Source organism: Ambystoma mexicanum, chromosome 4p, assembly GCF_040938575.1.
Source record: "Ambystoma mexicanum isolate Mex_15411 chromosome 4p, UKY_AmexF1_1, whole genome shotgun sequence".
Lineage (NCBI taxonomy): Eukaryota > Metazoa > Chordata > Amphibia > Caudata > Ambystomatidae > Ambystoma > Ambystoma mexicanum.
The window spans coordinates 171,453,199-171,467,780 of NC_090927.1; the positions used below are offsets into that span (position 1 = coordinate 171,453,199).

Here is a 14,582-nt window from a genome sequence, read left to right on the forward strand (position 1 = left end):
CCATCAAGATTCATCTTGCTGCGATCTCCCGATACACCAGAACCACGGGCCGGACGTCCTTGTGGTCTCATCGTCTGGTGAAAGAGTTCATGAAGGGACTGTTCAGATCGTTCCCGCCGGTGAAGGCTCCGGCCCCGGCGTGGGAGCTCAACGTGGTGCTGACCAAGCTCATGGGACCTCCGTTCGAGCCTCTGCACTCGGCCCCGTTGAAGTTTCTGTCGTGGAAAACAGCGTTTCTTGTGGCCATCACCTCCGCACGACGGGTGGGAGAGATCCAGGCCCTTTCATGCAAGGCCCCGTACTTGACTTTTCACGACACGAGGGTAGTGCTCAGGACGCACCCCTCCTTCATGCCCAACGTACCGTCGGACTTCCATCTCAACGAACCCTTGGTGTTGCCTGTGTTCTTCCCGTCGCCTTCGTCGCCGGCTGAGAGGACTTTGCACTCGATGGATGTGGCTAGAGCGCTGAAGTTCTACGTGGACCGCACAAAGTGTTTTCGGAAGACGTCACAACTCTTTGTGAACTTTGGACCTGTCAATCAGGGGAAGGCTCTCTCGAAGGCTTCCATTTCCAGATGGCTCTCCGGCTGTATCATGTACTGTCATCGGTTGGCAAACCGACCGCTGCCTGGCCGTGGCCGTCCGAGAGCCCATTCCACCAGAGCGATCGCAGCTACCACGGCGTTCCTTTCTGGTGTGCCCCTGCTGGACATATGCAGGGCTGCTACGTGGAGGTCGACGCACACCTTCACGAAATTCTACTGCGTCGATCGGGATTCCAGGGAGGAGTCCAGGGTCGGCCAAGCAGTGCTGCGCAACCTGTTCGCCTGAGGTGAGCCTGGTGAGGAGGTAAGATGCTTAATGTTGAGTTTGATGTACTGCTTAATGTTGAGCCGTTGCCACCTCCCGTGGTTGTGCATGTGTGTACTGCTATGTATTCTTTATTCATGAGCATGTGAATCCATGCCAGACCCCATGCTGGAGAAGGAACAAGTTACTTACCTGTAACTGTTGTTCTCCAGCATGGGTCTGGCATGGATTCACATGCGAACCCTCCCGCCTACCCCTCTGCGGCTCTTCACTTGGTCATACTGCCACTTCACGTGCTTCCAAATCTGAAGATGGCTGCCAGAGGCGGTGCTTAGGTAGAGGGCAGTCATTGGCTGTGGTCAGTATGACGCAGAGACCAGTGATTGGTTATTACTACGAAAGACAGATCAGAAACGAAACTGATACTGGTTTTTTCTTTACCGAGGATTCCCAGCCTGACGACGGGGAATATTCATGAGCATGTGAATCCATGCCAGACCCATGCTGGAGAACAACAGTTACAGGTAAGTAACTTGTTCCTTTCTCTCTGTACAAATTCACGATAGTCATAAGGCACCCTCGCGACCGGAAAAATACAATCTGAGGGACCCAGAGCGATATAGTCGGTCTTCTATCCCAGCAATAAGTGTTCAACAATCAAAACCTTTAAGGGAACAAGCACTGCCAAAGCCAAGACATGGGCCTTTAGGCAGCCAGGACAGTTAGTCAATGGGCCAGTTCAAAGTTCTGATTCTCACTATTTAAAATGTTTTAAAATAGGGAGTAGCTTATTTTTTATTTCTATAGCACACTGAACCCGGAGGTACCTGGGCGCATTGTAGGAAGGTTACAAGTGATACAGATGGTCATATTCACAGATTACAGAATAAAGCTGAATTACAGAGTAGTACATTGTAGCATTTTACAGTTGTTTACAAAGTATGCATAATCGCATATAATAGCGAAGTACATTGCAGACTATTCTTATCACTATCCCAATCAGAGGGTCATAGTGGCAGCATCGTAGGTACAGAGAGAAGCAGAAGTACCCTTGGGGGTAGTATAGTCCCAATTAGGATGTTATTCCCTCTTGGTGAGCCATGTAATGGCTTTTCTCTTGAAGTCAGAAAACGGGCTGGGTCGACTTGAGGGAGAGTGTTTCATAACTGGGAAGCTGCTCCCCCCTGACTTCTTGAGTTTATACCTAGGGACTAGCAGGCCCTAGGTATCTCAGGGTGAATTTCTCTGTTCGGTAAGGAGGGACTGCATGATTCAGGAATTTAGGTGCGAGGCAGGTTTTTAAGCTGAATCTTATCCTTGATGGACAGTCATTTGTGCTGTCTTATTTCTGAGATGTTCACTCCTTGGGATGCTCAAAGCAGACCTCAGTGCATTATTTTGCAAGGTTTGTAGTTTATTTGTAACATACTTACTAGCGCCTAAGTATAGTCCGTTACAGTAATCCAACTTTGACAGAATAAGTGCTCTAGCCAGGATTAGACAGTTCTCTTTAGAGAGCAAAGGTTTGCAGGCCCTAATCAATTTACCTGTGTACGCTGTGGCCGATGCCATAGCGTTCACTTTTTTGTGTAATTTCAATGCGGAATCTAGGTAAAAACCTGAGGTTTTTACCTCTTTAGCCACTGGGATGTTGTTCCCATCAATATTGAATAACCTGTAATCTGAGTGAAGTTTATTCAAGTTAGCTGGGGAGCCTAAAATCATGAGCTTAGTTTTGTCATCATTCAGTCAGAGACCATGGGTGGCCATCCATGCCTGAATGATTAAATACATTTTGTTCACAAGCAGTACATCCGTGTCATAATTCCCTGTGAAGGGTAGGAGGATCTGGGTGTCATCTGCATAGTTAGTTTAGGTGACACCCAGATGATGCAGATCATCTAACGGCTTTGTGAAGATATTGTACATAGTCGGTGACGCACAGGAGCCTTTGGGGACTACACATGTGATGGGAGTTAAGTCAGCTGCTGCTGATGGGAAGAAGACTTTCATAGTCCTATTGTTTAGAAAGGATTGTATCCAAGTAATTGCATTCTGAAAAAAGTGGGCTGCTGTTTTGAGGGGATTACAAAGTACTCTGGTCGACCAGGTCAAATGCGGCCGATGGGTCCAACAGTAGCAGCAGTGTAATTTTCTCTATCTTTGATTTCATCTATCTGGGTATTTAAATCAGTGCCGTTTCGCTACCGTGTTGAGGTCTAATGCCAGATTGCCGCGTCCCTAGGAGGTGGTTGATCTCTAGGTATTCTTGGATCTGCAGGTAAGCGACCCTGTCCAGTATCTTCAGTAAGAACGGGACCATGATGATTGGCCTGTAGTTTGTGGAATTGTGGGGTCCAGTGACTGTTTTTTTTGGGAGGGGAAGGACCCAAGACTAATACCTGAGGTAAATGAGGCGTTGATTAGTTTAGATATAAAAGGTGCCAGGTCTCTCGTGGCTTCTTTAATTATTTGGGCCGGGCAACAATCTCCTTGGCACCTTGAAGGCTTAAGGGATGCAATATTTTTTTGAACCTCTGGTATGGAGACTTTAGAGAATTTGAAACATTGCAGTGGTTTGGAGAGCGGCTTCTGAGAGCAGGAGGGAGTATCTGATTTTTGTAGATTTAGGCGTTTGTTAGTGATTTTGCTTTGAAGAGTGGCTATTTTATTGGTAAGAGCATTTTGGATGTCCGTGCACCAGAGTTTGTCCTTTATTCAAGGATCCGTTGGAGGAATGTGTCTCAATTTCTCTCAGGATAACGAAAAGCTCTTTAGGGTTGGAGCTGGCTTAGTTAATTCTATTGTAGGTTTCCCGTTTAGTTCGAAGGATCTCTTCATATTGAGCTGAAAGATTCATCAAGTTAGTCTTTTCCACAAAGGTGAGATGTTTCCACAATGTTTCCAGTTTTCTTCTCTCGGCTCCTAAGGTTTTTTAGCTACAGTGTGAACCATGAGTTCAGGTGAGATCTATTTATTTTTGAGTGGGGCGATGCTGTCCATGGCTTGGGCCATGGAGGTGTTGTAGACATTGACTAGCACATCGGGGTCAGTGGTGTCCTTTAAGGAGTTTAGGATAGGGCTTACAAGTGGCAGGATGGCATCCACCATGATATTCCTTTTGTCCCTCGTGAGACATGGAGGCGCTATTATGTTGGCTTTAGTTTTAGGAATATTGGCTGAGAGGGTGAAAGACAGAAGGTGGTGATCCGTCCAAATTGGGGTAAGTTATTACAGTATCAGTTAAGATCGGCTACCCAATCTAAGGTCCTCCTTTTTCATGGGTAGGCTGGGTAACTATTTGGTTTAAACCATGTTCCATAAGGGTGTTGGCTACGGCTAGTGCATGGTGGTCGTTCGGGACCTTAAATCCTAAATTGAAACTCCTAGTAGCAGTATTTGCGAGGAGGTTTTGGTATTATCCGATAGTAGCAGCATCATGTCTTCCTCAAAGGGGCCAATAGGCCCTGGAGGTCTCTGTACATTAGATGGACAGTTATGGTACTAGTTAGAGATCGGAATTTTGGCTGCGAGTAGTTCACAAGATGAAAATGTTGGCGCAGTAGCTAATCTTAAGTCTAGGTTGGACTTTGCTATGATGGCAATACCGCCACCTCTGTAATTTAACCTATCAGCTCTTATGATAGTATTTTTCAAGTAGACAGTAGTGAAGGGCCTGCTGCTGCATGCAACCAGGATTCTGTTACAGCCAAGAAGTCAAGATTTTCAGTTGTGATTAGGTCAGCGATGTCTTTCTGATTAATGCCCCCTCTAAGGTTTGTGCCGGTACATTCGTGGGAATGGCACATATTTCTTGTTTCAGTTTCTTAATGTAGGGGTTTGAGGTTTCGGTAGAGACTTTGCTGCACACTGTACTGTTCGAAAGTCTGGAGCAAAGTCTATTGTTTGTCTTTAGTGGGGCAGGGATGACTGTAGGATGTCCGCTGGTTAGGGAGACAGTGGGAGACCTGGTTTAGGAGAGACGGAGGATGGTTGGCACTGCTCAAGAGTACTGTTAGGGTTCTTGGCATCTAGGCCAAGACAGCTTGCGTAGAAATTCGGTTGGCCTTATTGAGTCCAGATAGTTATAATTAAACAAAGGTAAAAAAGGTGTAGCCTTGATCCCTTGTGAGTAGTGATTTTTGTACATGGTTGGACAATGGTAATGTGGCTGTGTGTTTGGGGGGGGGGTTCTGGTTTTAAGTCCAGGAATAGACCTAGCAATGGTAGCAGTAATAATAGCAAGACATGCATGTTATGGGTTGCACCTGATACGTAGTGGATCACGTAACCAGTCCCGTTCGTCTTTGAGTCAATGGCATGGAGCACAGGAAGGAGACTAATGCGATATAAATTTGGGTTTAAGCAGGCAACCTTTGAGTAGCCTGCCTTCTAATGTTACTGAGCCGCATAGTTCTTTGTATAAGCTAGGCAACAGGTGGTCTAGATGACTTCTATTGTGAATTAAATAGTACAACACAACGTTGAAATGCAGTAATGCGGCACATAATCAAGTGGACCATATGCATCCTAGCATGGTGATTGGCAGTATTCAAGCTAGTAAGGACATTGCACAGTGAAAAACAGTATTAGAATAGCATGTCAGCAGGGTTAGCTGAGTATCTGGCAAGGTGCATGCAATCTGGTGCGTATTAGACTGTAAGGGAGCTAGTACAGTTCAAACCATGTTGGACATTACAGCATCTCGGCAATATTGCAGGTACGATTTACTCAATGTGAAATGTGCGGCGAGTAACAAGTAGGAGATATGTTAGAGACACGTTGGTGACTAGCGTAGGTCGTAGGTGTTACTTCTATGGAACTGACATAGATACCGTAATGCTAGGTGGAGCAGATGCCAATCTGAGAGAAGCGAGTTCAGTGGAAAAATCACAGAAGCTCAAGAGGAGCCACCTTGAAGAAGCACACGCTGGGAGGCCAGTGCAAGTGAGTTGAGGTCCAGGGTTTAAAATAGTACTCCCCAAGCTAGGAAGTACCACAATTGTCAAAAGGTAGATTTACCCCAAGCGCCACAGTACCTATGAATTAAAGAATTGGTTCCAGCTGGATGTCTTCCTGTTGCAGTGTAGCAGACCCTTGTTCCTGGTCCTTGGTCATGGTGACGAATTGAAGAATTGGTTCCAGCTGGATGTCTTCCTGTTGCAGTGTAGCAGACCCTTGTTCCTGGTCCTTGGTCATGGTGACGAAAGGGTCTGGCGGGCTTCTGCAGCAGCACTCGAGAGGGACTCCGCAGCAATTGATTCTCCTGAATTCAGCAGCTGGTTGCGATTTTGGTGCCTTTTTCGCAGCACCAAATAACGAACAGATCTGGTTAGAGGTTACTTTATCCCTCGGTCCTGGACTCTGGTGAGGGGGCTCTGGATGAAGATGTCCTGCTTCTGGGGGTGGGGGGCCTCGATGCCCACAAAGTTTTGGCTGGATTTTCACTTCCAAAGACAATGCACTCGATGATGGTCAGGGGTCCCGGGCATTGGGATTCTGCAGCCTTGGAAAGTCACAGCAAGTCAAGGATTGCGCCAAAATAAAGCTTGCGCCAAGGCTAGTTGGTCCCACCAGCACAAGGGAGTAAGTCGTCCCTTTTGGGTCTTCCCAGTCGAAAATGGGCCAGCACAGCTACAGGGCTTCACTGGGCACTTCGCGGTCCATGAGGGTGCTTCTGGCGTCTCTTCACGTCTTCGTCGGATGTTGTCCATTGGTACGCTGCCTCTAGTCCCAAAAAAATCTCGCCTTTTTAAGCAAGTTCCCATTCGTTCACAGCACTAGGCTGTCAATCACCCAGCAGGGTGGCTGTACTCCTGGACAGCCAGCCAATCAGAACTGGTATCACTCAGCAACACCTAGACAAAGGACAGGGGTGTTTCCCTCACTCCCTGCTTTTCCAGACATACTGAAGCCTGGGCTGGCTTCAGAGGTGAAGCCTGCCAAAGGCAAAATGCACAAAGGACTCAAACCCGAATCAAACTGAGTAAAAGCCCAGAAGGAACTGACAGGAAATGGCGAAATGAGAGGATGGGGGCCAATTTGGGAAAATGGGTCACCCTCGGGTGCTGTACTGCAGCTGAGAAATCATCCAGCAGATACATCGCACTAAGGTAGTATATAAGAAACTGCTGCCACCAGCCCTTCACGTTAGTGTAACAGAATCTTATGAGTAGTGGGATAAAGCAGTTCATATATAACCCCCGGCACTCCACATAGGGTGGTGTGCACTGGATCCACAAAAGAAAAGGTAAGTTAGACAAAAGTCCTCTTACTATTCGGGAACAGTAGTTCACCCAAGAAAAAGTAGTTCAACATTAAGAGAAGTTCTAGGGACCTCTCAGTGGCACTGCACAAAAGGTGCTTTGTGTCGCAATGCAAAAAGCAGATGCCTATGGAGTTGATCCAAAGTCCATTAAACAGAAAGACACAAAATCCTAGTCAGAAAAAACTGTGACAGTCCAACTCACTCGGGAGTAAACATTAAAAAGCCGTGAGTCCAGCAAAATAGCTGGGAGTCTCTAACGTTACTGAAAAATTGGCACAGAAATTAAAATTCTCCCTAACAGCTCCCACAAAGCTCCTTCACTGACGGTGGCCATCAGGCGCCACCGACAGTTGATGGAAAAGGCAGCAGAGCACAAGGTAGTCTACCCGGCAGCTCTCTGCCATTTTTCTTGAATGATGGAATTTGCCTCTTCTCCCGACTTAAATGTTGGCTTTTTCCATTATCCACAGTCCATGGCGTAAAGAGTCTGAAATGCATTAACGTGTGTTCTACTTTCACTCCTTTACTGTTTTTTTACTTTTTATGTCGAAACTGAAGAACCATTTGTATTTCAAAGCAACATTAACCTGCTTTATTTTACAAAAAAGGTGTGCAGGATAATTTATTTTAGGCTGTACATTTAAGTTTTCTCTCTAGTAAAGGTTCCAGAAATATTCTACATTCATGAATTAAAAGAAAATACTCATTAGGAAGAACTAAATTCCTGTTCAGGTTTCCAGAATAATTTGCCCCGTTTTCCGTTTTGGCTTTCACAAACCATCAGCTGACTAACACAGCTTCTTCACAGATCAAGATAGTTTGGCAGTATAGCATGCTGTTCCATCAAGATGGATTGGCCTTTAACCTTTGCCCTCAATAATAGTGTATTTCAGTCTTTTACCAAATTGTCATTTGGCTGTATTCGCAATTTGAAGGTTTTATCACACAATGCTGTTTTTCCCTGCAGTCATATCATTGGTAAATTGGTAAGAGTTGCATTAAATAGTATTGTTGACTTCCTTGTAAAACAATGTATAGTAATTTCTCGTCTGATATTAGCTCCCTTGAAAATGTGCCCTGCCCTCACCATCTGAAGGCTGCTTAGAAGATGAGATGGTGTATTAGACAATCACTGACTTTTATGTAGTTTTCTGAAGATTGACAAATGATCAAGAAGATGCGTTCTGATTTTCTTTCTGTCCCAACTAATAGGGTTGGAAGAAGGAACGTAAAGTGGCAGACTTTTGGGATGGGAAAATTGTATTGATCCTCCCAGATGACCCCAAGTATGCAATTAAAAAGGTAACACATTTTTCGTTATGTTTATCCCAAGAAGGTTTTGTTGCATTGTAAATAGTGAATTGCATTGAATAAGTAAGTAACTCCGTTTCTAATGGACACCTCCCTATTACAGATTCCTCTTCTAATTGATTCCTTCCTCCACAAATTCCTCGTCTGATATTGTATTCCCAGAGCAGCTGATCTTCTGAAAATATTCCACCACCGGGGGTTGGGGGGGGGGGTGGGCACAGCGCCATTCGAATGGATTGTGTCCTCCCACGTATTCCTCATCTTAAATTTCATATTGCCAGCTTTACTGCTTTATGCAATGCCGTCGTGTCCATGTCCCTCAAGGGCCTCCGTCGAGTGTCAACGTCATCGTTAGTATAAATGGCACATGCAGCGCCCGTTGGCTTCATTTTCGTTTTTCCGAAAGCTTTTGCTTCAAATGTTTAACGGCGCGCTTCAGTTTTCGTCAAGAAGATTGAAGAAGTGCTATGACTGCGGGTCAAAGATGTCTGTGCTCCGGGCACCGTACCGATGACTGTGGGTCCAAAAATGACAGAAAAAGCTCTCTGGGAGCGCAGAGGTAAACTGACGGTGGGGAGGGTGGCTTCCAAGTCTTCTTCGAAGAGTGATAAGAAGGCCATAGACTCGTCCCAGCCCAAAAATCGAAGAGTTCCCGGTCGAGGAGTTGATCGAGGTAGTGTCCTTAAGATTCCTCTACCGAGGTAATCTGGTGCCCAACCAAATCAGAAATGATGCGTATATTCGAGAATGCGGCCTCAACGCCCCCCTGGCATGTCCTTCTCCGATACTTAAGAAGAGCAAATCGTCGACGCATTCAATGACTTTGTCGACTCCATCAGAAGTCAAGCCTGTCAACGCAAAAGTCGAAGGCCGCGCCGAGCAAACCGGGTCCATTGTCAAAGCCATCGTCGACTCCATCGACGGTTACTTTGACTCTATCGAGGCCTTTGTCCATTCCGGAACCTACTCCGAAGAAAGACTTTCAAGTCTATGGCCTCAATTTGAGGAAGAACAGGCCTCTGAAGAGGATTCCCCTTCCTTTGGGTTGTGATATGGCGCTCAAAATTCTCCAGAGGAGCTTATTAATAAGGAATCCAAAATGAGTGATCTCTGATTGCCTCCAGTCGGCTAGTGGTCTTGACACTTCGCCAGAGCTGGAATTTGGCAGGCCTGACCCTTCTGAACATTCAGATCCCACGTATAGGAACCTCATGAATAGGGTCATGGAATATATGGGCTGGAGCAGGGCTTCTCCTACTTATGAACAGGACAATATAACCGAGATCCTGAACCAAGGCCCTCAGAAGGACCCAGTTTTGCCCTTTCACGCAGCCCTTCAGAGGAAGGTCACAGCAAATTGGGAAACTCTGGAATCTGGACCTGCTGTGAACAGGAACTTTGCTAGAAAATACAGGCCTTCTAGCAATGATCCAGAGTACCTAACCAAGTAACCCACACCTGAGAGCTTGGTGGTTCAGGCCGCCACATCGATCAGGCAATCTGCTTATCCCTCTATTTCCCCGGATAGAGACAAGAGGGTAGGTGCCTGGGCTCGTAAGATCTTCACATCAGGCAGTATGGCATTAGTCTACTAATCTCACATGCACCTTTTCAAGGTTCACTTACACCCTGTGGGACTGTATTGCAATGGCGGCTGATCACATCCCGGAAGGCGAACAAAGAAAGCTTTCTGAATATAGTTGAGGATGGAAAAGAGGCAATGGGAGAATGTCTCCAATCAGGACTGGCTACTGCTGACCGCATCAGTAGATCCATGGCTTCTATCACTGTACTACGCAGGTTTTCATGGTTGAGAAAGTCGGGGTTTGCACCGGATGTGTAAGCCAGACTACTCAATATGCCCTTTGATGGCTCGAGGTTGTTCGGCAGCAAGGTGGATGAGTCTGCAGAAGCTGCAGACCTCCAAGGTGGTGGCTAAATCCCTAAGCGCCTCTATTCGAAAACCTCAACAACCCTATTCAGGCTTATCTTCCTGGAGGGGTCGTCCTTTTTGTTTCTATTCCTCTTTTGGAAGGGGAAGAGGACCGGCTGGATAAAGGGGACAAAATAAATTCCCTCGTGGTGGACGAGGAAGGGTTGCTAAATCTGCATCTGCATCTTTACCCTCAGCCGCTGCTCAGCCTCCTCCAAACATCTGAGGCCTTGACCCACAAGACCCTGGTGGGAGGCAGCATTTCTCAGCTTCTGAACGAAGGGTGGGGCATTACTTGAGATGCTTGGGCACTGGAAACAGTAGCCCAGGGTCACTGCCTTCCTTTTCAAAAAAGGCCTCCAGATCATCCACCGGATCCAACTCTGTCAAAATTCCAGATCCGCTCCTTGTGCATAAAATTTTAACCCTGCTATAGAAAGGTGCAGTAGAACATGTACCTGTAGCGGAGAGGAACAAGAATTGGTATCCCCCCACCCCACCGGCCAACCTCTGCTTTCTCATTCCAAAAGAGCACTGAGGTCTGAGACCCGAGACCCATCTTGGACATAAACATGTTCAAGTTCCTCAGGAAGGAAAAGTTCAAGATGGGTAAACCTTTCTCAGATCCTTCAGGCTCTCCAACTCTAAGAACTATTGGTATCCTTGGACCTTCAGGATACTTACTTTCATGTGCCAATCAATCTCAAGCACAGAAAGTACCCGAGGTTCGCGATTATCCTTATTAATTTTCGAAGCCAGCCATCCGGGCTGACCTCTGCCCCAAGGGTTTTCACCAAGTTGATGGAGGTAGTGGCAGCAAGTCTCAGGAGAAGTGGGGGTGGGGGAAGAGGGGAATTCACATCTACCCCTACTTGGACGATTGGCTGATCAGGGCACGTTATCCTGAACAAGCACTTGAACATCTCTGCTTAACCTGCCACTCCCTTAACAGACTGGTCTTCTCCCTCAATTACAAGTCGTCCCATATGATACCATTCCAAAGACTCCAATTCATTGGCGCAGTCCTGGACACTTCCTCTGGGAAAGCCTCACCTCCCGAGGTGAGAGCCCTACACATTCAGCAGATGGTCGCAAAATTCCAGAATGCCCAGTATCTTCCGGCCTTCGATTTTCTGAGGTTGCTCGGTCTGATGGCATCCTGCATTTTTCTGGTGCCAGAGGCCCGATTGAGAATGAGATCCCTTTAATTGGGCTTTCAGAACTCAGTGGTCCCAATTTTCAGGGAATATGTCAGATTAACTGCAAGTTCTGAGCAGCGTTGCTCAAGACCTTCTTTGGTGGGCTTGCGAAGACCACATTCTCAAGGAAGAATCTTTTTGGCAACCATGGCCGGAGATAACTGTAGTGACGGATGCCTCACTCACAGGGTGGGGAGCCTACGCTAACGAACTGATCAGCTTTCGTTGGTCTCTAGGAGTCCAAACTACACATCAACCTTTTGGAGGTGAGGGCAATCAGACTAGCGCAGAAGGCCTTCCTGCCCTCGGTTCGGGGAAAGAATGTCCTGATCATGACGGACAACACAGTGGCCATGTACTACCTCAATAAGAGACGAGGTGTAGGGTCACTACCACTGTGCAGAGAGGCAATGCAGCTGTGGTGCTGGGCAATAAAATAAGGAACTTCTGTCATCAGTTCACCTAGCCGGAGATCAGAATGCCGCGGCGGACACTCTGAGCAAGCATAGCACAGTCTCCCATGAGTGGAAACTAGCTCAGGAAGTCCCTCAAGAGATCTTCACCCTTTAGGGAACCCCTCAAGTGGATCTGTCCGCGACTGGTGTCAAATCGTATGTGCGAACAGTACTGCTCAAGGGAATTTCCTCCAAGAGGAGCTCTAGGGGACGCGTTCATAGTGGACTGGGATTTCCACTGCTCTAGTCGTTCCCTCCAGTCCCATGATTCCTCGTGTAATCGGGAGGTTAAGAAAGTTCAGGAAATCCATGAACCTAATTGCCCCGGATTGGGCCAGGAGGAAGTGGTACCCAGACCTTCTGGACATGTCCATCTGCCCTCCAATACGTCTTGCACAAAGCGAGGACCTTCTCTCGCAAGAGGAAGGTTGCGCTCTCCATCCAGAGGTCAAGACGCTCCGCCTTCACGCATGGTTTCTGAGAGGCTGAGGTACAAAGATTGGGACCTTCCAGACGACGTAATGGAGATTTTGCTTTAGGCCAGAAGGCCAGCAACCAAATCCTTGTACCGGTGTCATTGCAATAAATTCAGTAACTGGTGCAAGGATAAGAATGTGGATCCTTACCAATGTGGCACACCTACAGTGCTTTCTCTCCTGTTGCATTTAGCCAATCTGGAGCCCCTGATTGAAACTATAAAAGGATACCTGGCTGAACTTTCCATTCTTAAGCGCTCCTCAGAAGAGGTCTCTTATTTTTAGGTCTCCTCGATTTTGCAATTCCTGAAGAGTCACAAACGTGTACCCCCCAGTCACATTTCATGTGCCGGTTTGGGATCTAAACCTGGTGCTAAAATTTCTCATCTATCCCATTCGAGCCATTACATTCATGTCCTTTAAGACTCCTTACATTGCAAACTGTCCTACTGGTTGCTATAACATCAGCCTGCAGGGTGAGTTGCAGGCTCTTTCGTGTAAGCTTTCCTCGTACTATTTTCCATAATCCTTAGCGTCAACCCATGTTTTCTACCTAAGGTAGTCTCTGACTGCCATCTGTCGCAGAAGATAACGCTACCAACATTTTATCCTCCTCATGCAGGTAAATAGGAAGAGGGGCTTCACAGGCTAGTCTCAAAAAGGGCTCTAATCTTTTACATTTCTAGGTTGGCTAAATTTCAGCAAGATGATCAACTTTTCATTGGGTATACCGGCCCCAAATTGGGCCTGGCAGTAACCAAACAAACTATATCCAGGTGGATAATAATGCCCATTGGAGAAAGCTATAGTGGCGGTTAAAGAACCGCCGGAAGGGCTAAGAGCTCAGTCCACTAGGGGCATGGCAACTTCTGCGGCTCTGCAAAGGGATGTCCTAATACATGACCTCTGTGCAGCGGCCAACTGGTGGTCCATTCACACATTTGTCAAACATTACTGTTTAGACTCTTCCTCTACTCAAGGAGGTCTTTTTGCAAAGGCCATTCTTCATTCGGTCCATGAATAAATGAATTGATACTCGCCTCCAAATTGTCACTGCTTTGGGAGTCTATCTACCCTTGCACTTGCCACCAGCATGCCCTACTTCTTATTGTTTTATTATTCTATTACCCCTTGTTCTGCACTGTTCCCCCTTCACCCCTCCACTCCTCACTTCTCCTCCCCCTTCCTCTGCACTTGTGCGCTCTGAATGACACTTGGCCTAGTAGGATCGCTGTCTGTCTTCCCTCTGTTCCCTCTCCCTTGCCGTGTCGCACCTTGAAACACTTGTGTATAGGCGTGTTATAAATGCTATATCATAAGATGAGGAATACGTGAAAGGACACAATCCACTCTAACAAGTTACTTAACCCTGGTAACGTTCTTTCGACTGGATGTTCCTCCCACGTATTCCTCATTGACCCTCCCAGCCTACCGCGCTGTACAATTTAAGTGTATTACACTCTGCACTTTCTGAGAGCTTGCAGTCTTGGGGTACGCCTGGTTGATTCCTCAAAAAAGGGGATCTGAAAAACAGAACTGAAGCCAATGGGCGCTGCATGCTCTATTTGTACTAACGATGACGTTGACGCTCGACGGAGGCCCACGAGGGGTATCAACACAGCATTGCATACAGTGCCCTCTGCCGAGAATTGTTTTGCGAAGCAGCATAGAAATATCATCGTAAAATGAGGAATCCAGCCGAAAGAATGTTACCAGGGGTAAGTACCTTGTTCTTTTGCGTTCACCGACATGGTCTTCGCCAGTATATAGATCAAGGTGCTGCACCCCATGACCTCTGTTAATGTTTTCCACACTCTTCAGCAGCAGGGCTCGTGATCCTCTGGAATATGCCTGTCAGATGGCATTCAAAGCACTCCAATTGTGAGATGGTTCAAAGCTTTTTTTATTGTTGAATGGGCCCTAGGGCTGTCACTTCCCCTCTCCTCTTGTTAAAAGCATCTTCCTTAGCCAAGGTGTCTGAATTCCTGGGTTAGTTCTTCCGAATATTGAGGCCTACTGTTTAAAAAAGGACTTGTTCTCAAGATGGCACACCAAAGGTCATCTGTCTAGGCTCCCTCACAGGCTTCCTAACTGTACCAATCTACTCTATCTAATTGTTAGTGTTTTA

General features: G+C 46.7%; 1 protein-coding gene across 3 annotated transcripts in view; it reads left to right on the forward strand.

Moving 5' to 3' along the window:
- Positions 1–14,582, forward strand: part of ESCO2 (establishment of sister chromatid cohesion N-acetyltransferase 2) — a 630,612-nt gene that overhangs the window by 354,133 nt on the left and 261,897 nt on the right. For all 3 annotated transcript variants that reach the window (XM_069605632.1, XM_069605634.1, XM_069605633.1), the window contains exon 8: positions 8,293–8,382. In XM_069605632.1, the coding sequence (XP_069461733.1) occupies positions 8,293–8,382 (90 nt within the window). The remainder of the gene's footprint in view (positions 1–8,292; positions 8,383–14,582) is intronic.